The sequence below is a fragment of the Agelaius tricolor genome, unplaced genomic scaffold (assembly GCF_023055355.1).
Source record: "Agelaius tricolor isolate 1412-34295 unplaced genomic scaffold, bAgeTri1.0.p SCAF_4, whole genome shotgun sequence".
In the NCBI taxonomy this organism is placed as follows: domain Eukaryota; kingdom Metazoa; phylum Chordata; class Aves; order Passeriformes; family Icteridae; genus Agelaius; species Agelaius tricolor.
In genome coordinates this window covers 44701139-44716855 of record NW_027269264.1, presented here as the reverse complement: position 1 = coordinate 44716855, position 15717 = coordinate 44701139, and the positions used below count along the sequence as shown (strand labels likewise).

Here is a 15717-nt window from a genome sequence, read left to right as displayed (position 1 = left end):
TTAAGTAGTGACTTCTGCATAATCGTCAGGCTGTAATTCAATTGGTTCAGATTCTGCCACACACACAACAACAACCCAGACACAGGCTCCAAGGTCACAGATGCTGGCTCTTTAGCAGACAGAGATACTCATCACAAAACTTCACTATAAAAGAGTACTGCATTTTGACAGAGCTTAAGATGCCCCCTGCAAAGAAGAGCTCAGGGAACAATTCAAGTCATGTACAAAAATTCAGTCTTCCAATGCCTGCCCAGACTTCTCATATGGTATGGGAAAACCATTTACCAAGGCATTCACAGCATCAAGTTTTATACAGCAACAGTTGTGGCAAGTCACCCATAGTCTGGATTAGCAGCAAAGTTTCTAAATTTACAATATACTTCCAAACTTGTCCCTGATGAAGAAATATAAATGTATCTTAATTGCTGCTCTCTAAACTACCTCTAAATGCTTTCTGCTAGAAAGTAATCCCAATTCAAGAGAAATCAACAAAGCATGGATGAACATTTTTCATCTCTTAAAAAGTTTCTGGAAGTGTTTTGTGGAGAGTTCCCTCATGAGTAAACTTCACCAACAGGCTGCCAACCTGCAGCAGACATGTGCATCAGCTGCAACAGACAATAGCCAGCGCTCCTGGGATCCATCTGACATTATCCACATGCAGCATAACCTGTGATTCTTAGGGATGGTCCTGTGCAGGGCCTTGCCACTCCCTCCCAACTCAGCTTATTTTGTGAATGCTGCATCTCATTTGCAACCACACCAGACCCACCTCCTCTTCATTAACCATCACAGTTCTGAGCACGTGGCTGTCTTAGGTTGCAAATGCAAGATATACCTAGGGGTGTGCATTCTATTGCCATCTGTTAGAGGTGGGGCAGTCATCTTCTGTTAATTGGGTCACCTGATAAAACCAGGTGGGGCAGTTTTCTTTATCTCTTCCACAACCAATCCTCCTTCCAGAGATATATCTTCTCTTCTTGGGCCATTGAGTCTCACTGCATGACTGATAAAATTACATCATCTCACTGGGAGATGCTCCACCCAGGGGGAGGAGCCAAGCATTCCCACCTGGATATAATCTGAGCCTTGGAACACCACAGGCAACCTTTTCCCAGTGGATTCCCAGAGGAAGACCAGGCCCATCTACACCACCACTGGACCTTCAGAGGAAAACTGCACCCTTTTCAGGATCACTGCTTCAACAGAACCCCACCTGTCACTGCAGAAGGGCTGCAGCCACCATTTAATTGGGCTATTACCACAGGGTGTCAGGTTGTATTCTGACTCTGTCAATGCTGTTTCATATTACTGCATTTTTATTTTTCCTAATAAAGAACTGTTATTCCTACTCCCATATCTTTGCCTGAGAGCACCTTCATTTCAAAACTGTAATAATTCAGATTGAGGGGGTTTACATTTTCCATTTCAAGAGAGGCTCCTGCCTTCCTTAGCAGACACCTGTCTTTTCAAACCCCAACAGAGGATAACAACAGCAGTGGTGATTTCTTCCCAGCTGCCTCATCTGCCATAATACCAGCTTCTGCCACCCTCCAAGTCTCTTCCTGAATTTAACATGTTTAAAATCTCCCTTAAAAAAGGAACCCTGACTTTCTGTTTATTTTTATCCAACTCAAGTCCATTTCCCTGTGATGCAATACAGGCTTTTTTCATGTGCTTCTTTACATTGGTATTCCTTGTATGCTTCAATAATGAGCTTGTTATCAGCTAGGTTGTTAGTGAAAAAAAATTAAATTAAAACAGGACCCAAACATTGCAGCAATGAAGAAGTGCCATGTTCAGTACTCAGTTTTAGCAGTTCAGTGCTGCCTTCACCAGCAAGCCAGTCAGGTTGACTGCAAACACTGCTATGAAGATTTATTTTGGATATTTTAGGAAGTATCACGCACAACAGGACAACTGTAAAGAAATTTTAACCTGTTGCTTTGACAAAGTCATTAATCAGCCTCGCTCTTCATCCCCAAAGAAATTCCTTGAAGCTTATTTTTCTGAAATCATGAATTCATTGCCAAGAAGAGCAGCAGGAAGCATCTAACAGTAGGCAAAGGCCTACTGGCAAACATCCTTTTAGGGCTTCAGCAATTTGATATTCTGATTGAAATTAAAGTTATAAAAAATTAAAAGCTATAAAAAGAATTTGTCAACAGTTTTCACTTTAAACATCAAAGCTTGGCATTCATAAAGTATTTCAATACTGCAACATTGCTTGATCGCAGCACCAAAGTATCAGAACACAGCCCCGTTCTGCTGTGAGCTTGCAGAAATATTTACCTGCATGGTTTATCACTCACTTCATGCAAGCTTCACAGCAAATTCTCTCACACTCACATTTTTTTAAAGTAAGGCCTGGGCTGCAATGGTATATAGATGGTTTTCTCCAAACAGGGGTCCTGAGTACAAAATTTATTAGACAGGGCTATTGCAGCAATGTGTATTTTCAGAACACACATAAGAACAGCAGAAGTAAAAGAGTCTTTTCAGAGCCCACAAAAAACTTAGCAGCTGGTGAAATGCCTGGGTGTATCCTGTTATTTAGCAGTAAAATGTGGGCCTTGTTATTGTAAATCTCACTTATGTTCCCCAACAGTACCTGTGTCCCTCTTTCTGACCACACATTTTCCTTAACTTTTGCTGAAGTCTTCAAAGCAAAATCAACCAACAAAAGACTACTGGGCTATGCTCTAGATGCTTTCTGAAGCAATGCTTTGCAAAGAGATGGAGCTAAATCTGGCAGTGCTCACCCCCTAATCTCCAGGCAAAGATTTAGGGTAGTAACCTAAATGGCTCATCTACATCCCTCCAGCCTTCAGAATATTTATTTCTTTTTTTTTCACTTTATTCTCTCTCTTGCATCATTTTGGAGCATGGATGAAAATCCTGGTGCCTTCATGCTTTCAGGCAATGCTTATGAGTCTTCCAAGTGCTCACACCTTGCCTCTCTCCCCACTAGAATACACTAAAGAATACAGCAATATGCAACTTGCTTATCCACCGTCACATCAGGAAACAATTCCACATGATGCAGATAAAACCACCTGTCTGTGGTTCCCAGACTGAAAGGGGAAGAAGTGCTGCCAGATGCCACTAGGGAACATCCAGTGCAGGGTTGAGGCTGTGCTTGCATATAACTCCAAGACAGCACATGCAACCTCTAATGTAACTCAGAATGTGCTGCTAACTGGCCTCCCTTGCTCTGCAGAGCTTGCAAACCTCCAGTTTAGCTGGAGCTGCTGTAACCCTTCATTTGATTCTCAGGTGAGGCCAGAAACCTTATCTCCTGCAGCTCACCCTCCAATCTGTGGAGATCTGCCAAACCACTTACAGCCTGGTTTCACCTCTGAGTGGTCCTTCTTTTCAGAGACCACTTGAGAGGTGGGTGATGCAATGCAGTGCTCTGCATGCCATCAGACTTGATGCACGTGCTGCTTTCCTGTGAAAAATGTTTCCCTTCCTTGCTGGTATGACATAGTGCAAAGCACAGAAATCTCAGGTACAAAACATAAAAAACCTGATGCATCTGCTGTCAAAAGAAGCTTTTCTCCTCTATGCTTGGGAAAATGCATGGCTTAAAGGTCAAGTCACTAAATTAAGATCTATAAAACACAGGTTCATTTTCTATTCCTGCCTCAGCATCCCTGATTTTAATCAAGTAATTTAGTTTTCCTGTCAACAAAACATGGAAAACATCCTGTCATGATAGAGAAAATGAATCCTTTACAATTTGTGTTTAATACGAAGGCTATGGAGATGGATAAAACATGCACATACTTTCCATGTTCTGACCATTTTTTTCTGACAAGCTTTAAGCCTATGTCTTTGGCTCAAGCATCAGCAAAAGGCAGAAGTCAGAAGCCCTGTCCCAGACCAGCCCCACCACCAGTCACCAGTGTTTTCACATGCTGGTATAGAGCTGTATCTACTTGGCATGACTAATGTCAAAGTCACCATGTCTGATCACTTGCACTGTGATGTCTCAAGGATCTCCAGCTCTACTACTCTTCTCAGTGCCCAGTTCAGGTATCAAAAACTCCATAAATCCTTACCTTCAATGCAATACAGAAATCCACGTAGTGTTTTTGACAGCTACTCTACTATTCTCCCTACCATAATTTAAACTATGTATTTTCAAGCCATCACATGGCAATGCAACATGAAAATCCAGCCTAGATCAGAGACCAAAGGAAGAGGATTGGTCTTTTGGAAGAAGCTGTTCAAAAGAGGTATGAATAGCCTTGGTGTTCCAGGGCTTCAGAAAACAGAGCAAGACTGCTGGTATGAAAGAACCGTATGCAGCCTCAAATAACCCAAATTTTAAAGCCCTTTCTTGACGAGTATTTTCTGTTTCAATGCCTATCTCAATTCCATAGTAATTCCAGTAAAAAAAATCACTACATCTTTGGGAGACAAAACCCAGAAATTTCAACCTTTACTTACTCTTCTTCCAAGAGTTCTCCAGACTTCAATTACATCAGCATCTTAAAAGATATGTTGAGACTTTGAAAATAAGCTAGCTTGTCTTTGAAATACTTTGGTCTAAATATTAAAGCATATCATTACAAATAAATGTTAATACACCATATTTTCTACAGTAAAAAGGAGCAAGTCTGTGAAAGGCCTGCTACCTCAAACACCGTTACAATACAGATAAAACACAAAATATTACTTAGTGGTATTTCAGCTTCAAAATAATCAATTAGACCATATGCTATTTCCTCCTTTTCTGTACATTAGGGTTTGATCTAGCATCATTAGTCATCACAGTGTATGTGTCAGCTGATTTTGCCATGCGATAGGTAAAATCCCCAAACTTGCCTATCTCTTCTTGTTCCCTGATTTATATTTAGGTCATAAGCAAAGACAATGGAATTTTTGGATAAAGCTGAACTGTAAATCTTGTGATTTTTTAACTCTGAAGATAGATTATTTTTTCTTTAATGTAGCTATTTAATAATGGTTCACTTAAAGACTATAAGCAACACAAGCTAGTACTTTTCTTTCTGACACATGCATTACAGTGGGTATTTTAGAGGGCCATATTTAAGTTCATCATCTAGTCAGCATTGCTTTCTTCAGCTGTTCAGAGCAATTTATTCATCAAGAGCTAACTGAGGCAGACCCAGTTCCACCCTACATAGTGCACAAAGTAAAAATACAGTTACTGCTCTAATTTAGTGACATTTCATACAGATCTGCATTTACACATGGTATAAGGCAGTGGAAAACCAGACTCAGTTAGATTCATGTTAAAATTTCTCCTCTTGTGAGTGAATCCTGTTATCCAATAAACTGCTGAAAATTAATCTGAAGGAAATAAAGGCACCTGAACCATGAACTGAGTAAAACTTATGAAAAAAAGTTCACTTTAAACACACTTTTATCCTGGATCTTTCCTTTGTCTGTAAGTTGGTGCAAATTTTAAAAACACATTCTTTTGTCTTACAGTGTCTTTTAAGCACTGTTTTAATCTAGCAGGCAGAAAAACAGGCATGTTATCCTATCCTCACTTCCTTTCAAGTGTCATTTCCAATTAGAATACTTCTCCATATCTCTATTGGTTTTACATATTGTCTAAGTATTTCTGCCCTGCATCCCACTCTTAAGACAGAGCAGAAGTAACACCTGATGGAAAGTGAGATGTAAAAGGAATTGCATTTTGCTTCTTGGCTTCTGCACTGCAAGAACAGCATGCTCTTGTAGACAATAGCAATTCCAAAATGAAAAGGCATTATCTCTCACTTGACTTGGAGAAGCTGCTTTCAAGGAATTTAATTTATTTATCAGCACTTCTGAATACCTTTTGAAATACAAAACCAATTAATAAACCCTAAAAATTACAACAAAACACCATCAGTTTCTTTCTCCATGGGAAAATTCAAGGTAATTCACAGCCTAAGATAGGTGGCTTGAAGATTAAGAAACCTTATCTCTCTTAGCATATATGGGAGAGCCATGCTGAAAAAAGGTAAAATCCAGTTCTGAAAAGTACACGGGCCAGAAGAGTAAAAGGATATGTATAGAGGGGAATATCTCTTTTTTCTCACCTGTTTCTTGAGTCTTTTCTGTGACATAGATCAGAGATGATACCAGAGCCAAAGCACTGAACTTACTGCACCTTTGATCTACCTTCAACACAGCACTTCTCCCTGGTCCTAGACCTCCACCTTCACCCACTTTAACTCTTTTTCAATCCAGATATAAACAAGGCTCTCCTGCAAAACTGAAGTCACTTTCCAATAGCAGAGATTACTCTTGGTTTCGTGAAGGATGTGGCCTCAAAGGAAACAGTAAGAATTCTGTGGTGTACAAAGAATATTAATAAGCAGCTAGGAACTGAAATCCCAACATGGACCAGATCACTCAGCCTTACAGTGGCTTGTTCTGACCCCCGTAGAGCAGGAGGATGTGACAGGGCCAAATACATAATGGCACAAAAGCAACCATTTCTCTGCGGCACCAGAAAAACAGCACCATCTTAAGCTCTCAAAGAAGTCAGTGTTAGTTTTATTGGTTTGTACACTGTTTTCAACGAGAGTCTGAAGCATTGCTGGCCAGTTCATTAAAATTCGTCTTAGAAATCCCAGTTTTCTCCATATTCCACACTGTGATTTCTAAAGGAAATCCTGCCTCATGCACACCAGAAGCAACAGCTTTCATGTGCAGTTCATGTCCTTCACAGTGTCCCTTGGCTTGTTTCCCCTATTATAGATCCAAAAATTACTGAAGCTGGCTTGTTTTCTCCTTATGTATTGTCAACTTATAAAGTGTTTCTCAAAACACTCACTCGGCACACACACTAAATAACACTTGGCTAACGGCAGGAGTCCAGCTCCTGCTCACAGCAAGAGCCTGCACTCCTAGATAAGCCTTGAGCATGTCTAGACATGTGTTCCCCATTCCCATCATGGACAGCACCTGTTTTGAGGTGATCTCTCCTATTTGAAAGAAGAACAGCTGCCAATTTTGCACCAGAAGCAGAGGAAGGCAGAACTCAAACTGAGCAACGCTTTGCAGATTACAGTTCATCAAAACTGAGTATTTCCATACCACTGGCAAAGATTCACTTCAATCATGGAAATGGTGAGATAACTGTACAAGGTAGAGGAAAAGTTAAAGCATTAAAAACAAAACAAACCAAACAAACTAACACACATACATGGTCCAAAATAGACAATTCCAGGTTTGGATTCACATGGTCTAAGTGTCCTGAATTTAAACATACCAAAATATATACCAGATATATATCAATCTATATGAAAAAAAAAAAAATACTGATGCAACCCCTTAAAAGTGATTTTTTTTTTTTTTTTTTGTGCAATGAGGATGCAGATGAATACAGACAAAGACAGCATCTGCTACTCAGTGCCCAAGCTAGATCTTTACCTCTTCCAATTAATATCCTTCCCTTTTCGTGGCTTAGGTTAACTGGGAATTTCTGTCCAAAACCAGCTTCATCCAGCCTCTTTGCCCCAGTGAATGAATTACTCCTACCGTTGTGCCATGCAGAGTGCCAACACAATCTTCACTGCTTTCCAGCAATGGAAAAAGTAACTGGCAACTGCCTCCTGCAGCAGCTTCAAAGTGATCTCCTGATCTGCCCACCACACACAGATGAGCCCCTTTGGAGATGCAGGCACTTCAAGTCTCAGGGAACCCATCCAAGTGTCTCCCATTTTTTGATCACATGATAGGACTACATGAAAATCATCCTCACACATGAAATACAAGACACCACTACCCCAGCTTGCATGGCTCCTGACACAGTACTCGTGAACATGATCTACACAATTAGAACAGTCTCGCAAAATCTGAGAGTTTCAACAGAAAGAAAGAAGACTAAACCTAAAACAGCAAATCTCTTGGGATTCCTGCGCTAGCACCTAGAATGAGCACCTGCTCAAACTTCCCCATTGACAAAGCAACTTTTGGGTAGCACGCACAATGGATGGAAAGCAGCACTCCACCAAAAGCTTTTGTGAGCTTTGCAGTATAAAACAAAACACCTTTACTTCCAAAGTGCAGCCTAGGGGTCAGTGAAATTTTCCATAACCCACTGAGCAGACTTCCAAACCCAGCTCTCCTCCTAAGAGCAAGGCCAGCCTCAGTATCACTGGGCTCCTTGAGATTAGAGCAGGATTTAGCAAAGCTAAGAAACTAATAACCTTTGAGGCTCTAAAGCATCAATTTGATTGCACAGCACTACATGTAACTCACCTTTTCTACATTTTTCTTACTCTCACTTAAATCCGAGTTTAGAAACCTTTCATAATTATAAAACCAAGCTGCGAATGTATAAAGAAAAGCCAAGTGTTTAATCGGATTTAAAAAAAAATTCTATTCAAACACAAAACTACTATGGACGACAGCATGACAACAATGTAAAGCATGAAGTATACTATTCATCTCACTGGAGTTTGTTCTGTTTAAAAAACGGCTATTTATTAAAGACTAGATTAGTTCACTGGCCTTTATCCTGGCTTTTTTAAATTACAAGCAAAATTCATAATGCAGTAGACTTCATAGATAGGTGTTTGCCTTGATGGCAGCAGCACATGCCATGTATCTCCAATCATCTGAAACACCCTAAGGAAAAAACACAGAAGGGGGCAAAGCCTGGAACCAAAACAAAGGAAATCTGTTTCTTCTTTACATCCTCTATCTTTTAAAAGTATTCTACATTTTATTTTCATAGTTGAAACACTAAATATTTAAGCATAGGTATGTGAGCTGACCAGGTAAGAGATTGGATGAGCCAAAGATTAACTTTTTTTAATACTGAGACACCATTTCAAAAAATTGCAAAGCATCTGAAAACTGGTTTAGCAATTTGTTTTAAATTAGATTATGGTGAAAACTGGGATGGTGTTAAAATAGACAGAAAAATAGAAACCTGGACTTTCTAAAATGAAATTATATATTTCAGCCTTTATGTATCATTATTAGCTGACACTATATAGCTGTTCAAAGTAATGGAAAAGATTAAACCAAGGTTTGCTACAGTAGGTCAAATGAAAAACCATTCAACTTTGCAAAAATTTAGATTAAAATCCAAACCTTCAGATTTTGAACCACATTTCTTCCCATTTATATTTTTTGCAGTGTCCCAAGGGCTATACTGTAGGGATTGCACAAGGAGATCTGTTCACAAATTAAGCACCTATAATTTCAAACTACTTTGAAGAAAGGATAAGATGGGAATGAAAGTTATTCTCCCTGGAACTGGCTGCTCTTTGAAGAGCAGAACAGTTAAAGAGAAATCTGTCTACTAAATCTGAATGCTATTTAAATTATATACATTATATTTGAATGCTATATAAATAAATTATATAATTATATTTGAATGCTATATAAATTGTATACAATTAATTTCTAAAAAGTAGTGTGCATTTTAATTATTATTTCTATACAGAACAGTAGAAGAGATTGCACAGCACTCTTAGGGAGTTTAAAGTTACAGTCTGCAAAACTCTGTCTACCTAGGATCTGCATTTTAAAATACTTACACAGTTGAGAATGTGTCACAGTTGAGCATCTTCAAAGGAAAATCCATTTTGCATGAAAGACAAGAGTTCAAGTTGCAGTATAGTAAGAACCATAGGAAATTACCAAACATAAAACACACACCAAACACAAAGTTAAAGACTGTCAGAAGGTAAGGGCAGTTTGGATACACAGAACAGTCAAGAAATTTTCAGACAAGAGATTAAAAACCCCAGCAGTTCATTGAGTTGGAAAGACAGAAATAATTCCAGATGGCAACAAAGCTGTTCCCTCTGCCACACCTGCCACGAAGGCAGGATGCAAGGCAGGTTGGAGAAGGCAGTTCTGCTGGAACTGAGCTGCAGGAGACACGGTGGACAGAGATGGCTGGATTAATAAACAGCCCCTGTTGGGAAACCAAGCAAAGGCAGTTTCGAATTACCTCTGGTAGCAGATGGGCAAGTAACCGAAGGGTTCGAACTGTTTGATTTTTACGGCAGTGTGAGTAAACAAACAGCTTTATTTTGTGTGTGCTAGAAACATGTCACAGCAGGAGAAATTAATGGCGAATGCCACAGGAAACTGTATCACACAGAAATATTTCTGAAACAGTTGGAAATGACACATTAGCATGTGCAAGGCCAGTGAGAAACTGTTTTGTGGATAAAAGTGATTGATTTAAAAAGATCATCAACAAATTAAAAAAGAGCTATCCTAAAGAATAGTTGTAGGGATATTTGCTCATTTTCTGATCAGAAAAAAAGAAAGCATAAGGTACTTACTTCTGGTACCAGAAAACCACTGAAAATTGACTGCAAGGCACAGCAGAAAAGAAAGAAATCTTCGAGGTACATATACATGTCAAAAGCTAATGGGCAACTTGCATTATAGTTTTATTTATAAGTTGACCTGCATCATCAGTTTAGAGCTCTAGGCAAAGCTAATTTTGTACAGAATTGGACCCAGGCAAGTGAAGCAGAGGTATTCTATTGACCGGGAGCAGACAGAAAAGGCTGAAACAGATCCCACATGTCAAAGACAATCACCCTTCACTCTTAAGTCAAATCCAAATCATTGGCTATTCAAGATCACAATTAAAGAGTTTCCTAATAACATTTAAACAGTGAAAATGCTGCGTGTCTACATAACTAAAAGGAAGAAGTTCTAGACTTTTTTAAGGTGAAAGAATTTCCCCAAGGGGATGAGAATGGGGAATGTCCATCCAAGAAACAAAATATCACTTGAACATTTACAAGCTATTGCAATGGAAGTTAAAATATTTGAAACAGAACCTGTTAACACAGCAGTGCTATTGTTCACAAAAAAGGCCAAAATATTCCAGTTGCACTTTCTTCTCCCAAGTCTCCCCCAACCATCTTCAATATCCTAATACATCTTTGCCATTTGACACTACCACACATCCTCTTCTTTGTGAAATAACTCCCTGCGAGGTCTTGCTCTTTCTTTGCAAAGTATGATGATAGTGGGAAATAGAAATTTCAAGTCTCTGAGCCTTTTTCTAAAGATGGGTAGTACTAAAAAATTCCACCTGACAACTTGCTTCTTATTTGAGGTGAGCCAAGCTAGCTCTGCTGTGTCTAGCAATTGCTTTCCAATTGATGGACAAAGAAAGTTATATGTCAAAATAAAAAAAATTTAAAATCCCATCTGAAAAACAACAGAAGCCAAAGAGGTCCTGGGAAAATACTTTTCACGAGAATTGTATTGTTCACGTTGCATTTTCGAGCAACAAGAATATATGCTGAGGTCAGAGGTTTCATCTGCACGAGGAAATCAGAAACAAAAGCCTGAATAATCACAACTCCAAAAAGTTATGCACTCAAGGGAAATTCTGGGTCTTAAATTTATTCAGAAGATTTTACACTTTACAGACATGGCCCTAGCATGCATCATGACTGCTCATATGGGAGAATCTTGGGTTAGTAAAAGTTTTGGTGGACGGATGAGTTACTATGGAAGAAAATACTCTTTTCAGTCATAAATTATTCTTGTGGACTTCTCAGAGTCTTGGAATATTAGCACCAGGGGAAAACGCAACAATGATTGCACAAATTATTCATACAAAGACTCTGATATTAAACTAGACACATATTTAAAGACTGTCAGTGAGAAAGTTTATTGATCAGTAAGTGGAACAATTCATAAGGAAATGCTGCCTACTGATGTCTATTTACTGCACTGCATGTAACTGATATGATCAGCTCAGATTAAGGAAGGTGCATTGACACAGCAGAATACACAGGCTCTCCATACCTCACTTTTCAGCCTCACCTTGGGAGCATGAAGATTTCAGTCCTATAAACATGCAATGCCTCCAAAAACCTATTTCTTATCCTGGTCAAAGAAGAACAGGCACTGACAAAACCACATTTTATCAGCTACTGAAAGACACCCTTCCCCCAAAGACCAGAATCCACAGTCCTCCACCTTTTTCTTAGACAAACTGTTGAGAGTTCAGCCAGGCAGATCCTTTAACACAAGAGGCAGGCTGCAAGCAATAGAAGATGTACACCTTGACCCAAAGTCCTAAGAATATATCCTTTCATTATTCTAATTGTCATAGCAATAGAAGATTAAATTTGTGTGGCATTTTCTGGAAACTAACAGATCATTTTATTTCCAAAGATTGTATACTGTTATTTGCTACCATTATCACTTGAGGAAAATCTGCCACTTGCAGCATAAGAGAACACAGACATAGTCAACTCAAACAAAGACAAAAACCTCATAGAAAATGCATCATCCTCATATGTGGAAGAAATTAAAATAGAAAAGTTTTTGATGGACAAAGCTGGCACAAGCTATATTTGAGATTTCTGTCTCATCTAGAGGGTTCCTGCAGTTGGGAAAACAAAAGGACCCAGCTTGAACTGTGGAGAATGGAATGAGTAGAAGAACTTACTGAAATATGAGAAAAATCCAGCACAGATTTGTTATTTACAAATGTATAAGGGGTGGTAAATAGTATAAATTTGTACCTGCATAAGCTTAGCAACTGAACAAGAAAAGAGTATGAGCACAATTTTTAAACATATTATGAACAGAAAATTCCTTCAACAATATAGTTTAAATACAATCATGACAGAGTATCATGGGACTTGTGCTTCTCTTTGCAACAGCTAAAATAATACAAGCATGTCTGTGCAAAGACAACTGAGTGTATCACCTCAGTTCCAAGCACTCCTTCTAGACAATGAGAAATGTACTGATGATTTGTAAAACAACACTTCCCCCGTAATACAGAGGAACACCCTTTGTAATGGAAAAATCATTCTAACATTTTCAAGCTAATAGTTTGTTTTCTTCAACATTAGCATTGTTGGACTCTGGCTCCAGAACTGAATTTCATCCAGCTGAAATAAGGTCAAAATCAGTATTCCTACTGCACAAGGGAAGTTTAAATCCTGCTGGAAAAAACAGAAAAAAAATGTACTGTTAACTTCTTTTGCTATGGGGAAAAAAAACAGACAACGTAAATAAAATGCTATGAATACGACACTAACTTCAAAAACAGTGAAAAATTCACAAGTTAATGCTACCTTGACACATGAAGTTTTGGATTACACACATTCCTTGCATTAACTACTTGAATACTAGTTACATGCTAACAGCTACTATGCACATGTTATTAATGCTCAGTTGTAGACATATGGGAGAAAACTTTCATATAAATATTAAGAATGTCCAAAAGGTTATCTCTTCTTAAAGGATGAAACCAATCCCATGTTAGCCCTTTTCCTCACTATTGTGCATGTCCACACTGTATGTTGAATATAATAATAAATCTCCTGTTAAAAGATAATGCTTAAACTACACTGATACCTACAGTCTGCGTGCCATACGCCCTAGTTGACAAATTCACATGAACTATATTGCTAACCTCCACATAAGACTCTATTTGCCAAACCTGGCGTTTTAAAAGTGAGACAGGCAGATAAAAAGTCTATGTCAATTTACACTAACAGAAGGACAAATTTCAAAGGTCTTAATGCTACGCCACTCAAATCATGTAAGTTTTTCTGCTAATTTCACAAAAAGCAAGTCTGTGTGCATTGCTGTTGCATGAACAAAATAGTTCTGCCAATGTAAGGGCTCAGTCTCTGCACTTACAGCCTGCAGAACTTGCTCACTGTTAAATGCTATATTGGGATTAACCAGCACAGCCCACCGTAAATTGGTTGGTTGTTTGTTTTTAATTTAAACAAGGTGTGAAAGCTTGTATTATTACTGAGAAAGCTCTGAGAAACGTCCACTTCAAAAAATTGTGGACAGTAAGAAAGTAACAGAGAGATGTTGGTGAGATAGATGTACCAGTAACAGCCTCATGATGCTTCCTTCGGTAAAGGAAGTCACTTAATGGTGATGCATAACAAAGGCAATTTTTTGCATCTGGAAGCAAGTTAAGTTTCATAATTTCTCTTCAAAACAGGAAAAAGTCTCTAAAACAATACATCTAACTGGAAAAACCACCATGCATCCCAAAGAGAATAATTTCTCATCATGCCAATATTCCATAAGAGCATTCCACAGTTTGTGGGTTAATGAAAAGTTATTACACTGGAAGATTTTTACAGCTCCAACAGAATTTGGTGGAACAATTGCAGATGCTGGGTTCCTATGCCTTGGAGGGACACAATTTTATATAGGATATATTCAACCAACAGCAACACTCAGTGTAGCAAGTAAAATACTAGATATAGCTTGTGTAAACCATAAGAAACTAAGAGACATTTAATTCTAGAAGGGCACACCTGCGTCTAAATGACACTATAGAAAACACATTATCACAAATATCAGCTCCTATTACATTGTACTAAAGTATCTTTAGTAGTATAACAACTGGAGTAACACAAGCACCTACTACACGAAACTTGCAAGAAGTGAACATTTCTCACAAGAAGCTTAAAAGACATTAGAGCTTCAACATCTCTGAAACCTCATTCCGGTTAGACACCTTAGAGAGGAAGGATGCTGGTAAAGAGGTCTTGCAAAACCTTGAGGTGCTCCTTCAAACCAGAGATCATCTGAAACAATTACTGGTTTGCATTCTAATATGTATTTTGCCTAAGTCTACAACCATACTTAAAACCTTACAAAAAAAAAAAAAAAAAACAAAAAAAAAAAACCACAAAACTGAGGAAGGACAGGAAAGAGTTCGTAGTCTAAATACCATCACCTGCCATCCCTCATCTTATTTAGAATTGTGTTGAGATCGAGCGTTTTCTGACAGCGACATGACACGAAGCCGCACAGTGCCGCAGCCTGCCTCCCCTCCCGCAGCCGCAGCCCTGCGTCCGTCCCCGCTCCGACCGACCTCGCCGCACAAGTTTACGGGGAAAGGGGCAGTATGTGGCATTTAGGTCCTAGGCGAGGTTTACTGCTTGGGCTGCTACGCCAGTCCGGCGGTACAGGAACAGGCTCCCTTCCCTCCCCGACACCAGGTACAGCCGCGCACTCCGCACCCGCCGCCCCACAGCCGCTCACAGCGCGGGGCCGCCGGAGCCGCGTCCCGCCGGCGCCTCTGCCCGCACCTGCCCCGCTGGCTCCCACCCACTCCCACAGGCAGTGCAAGGCAGCGCGGCGAGGGACGGGCACGGAGCCCCGCGGCAGCGCGGTAAGGGATCTCCGCGGAGCCCCGCGGCAGCACGGCCGGGGCGCGCCGCCTCCCCAGAGCGTGGAGCGCTGAACCGCGCCGAGAGCTTCACGTTCCCGGCGCAGGGCAGCCGCGGGGCGGGCAGCCGGGAGCACCCACCGGGGATGGCCAGGTTGGTGAGCGGGGTGCTGTGGAGGCTGCCCGGCAGCGCTGCCATCCAGTCGGCGAAGAGCAGCTCGTTCTTCCCCAGCGACGAAGCCATGCTGCCGCCGCAGCTGTACCGCCGCCGCCGCTGGCTCCAACTCGCCCAGTCCCGGCCACGGCCACCGCTACTGCCAACAGCCCCGCCGAGCCCGGGCCCCGCCCGCCTGGCACCGCCTCCCCCCGCCCCGCCGAGCCCCCGCCACCTCCCCGCGGCACGGCGTGAGAGCCCTCGGGGCCGGCACCGAGCGTGGCGCGACCGGACGGCACCGCCGGGCTCGGCCCGGACACTCGGTGGGCGATCCCGCCCCAAGTACCGCGGGAGTCCGGGGAGCGAGCGGCGTCACGGCCCGGTCGTGGCGGGTCCGCACCGCCCCGGGCCCCAGCGCCCCGGCCGCGGGGGA

At 40.9% G+C, this 15717-nt stretch overlaps 1 protein-coding gene across 1 annotated transcript in view; it reads right to left on the bottom strand.

The window, feature by feature from the left end:
* The window catches only part of PLCXD3 (phosphatidylinositol specific phospholipase C X domain containing 3), a 79811-nt gene extending 64311 nt beyond the window's left edge, over positions 1–15500 (bottom strand). Inside the window, exon 1 of the mRNA XM_071425487.1 lies at positions 15272–15500. Within this exon, the coding sequence (XP_071281588.1) occupies positions 15272–15374 (103 nt within the window). The 5' untranslated portion in view covers positions 15375–15500. The remainder of the gene's footprint in view (positions 1–15271) is intronic.
* Positions 15501–15717: the final 217 nt, after the last annotated feature.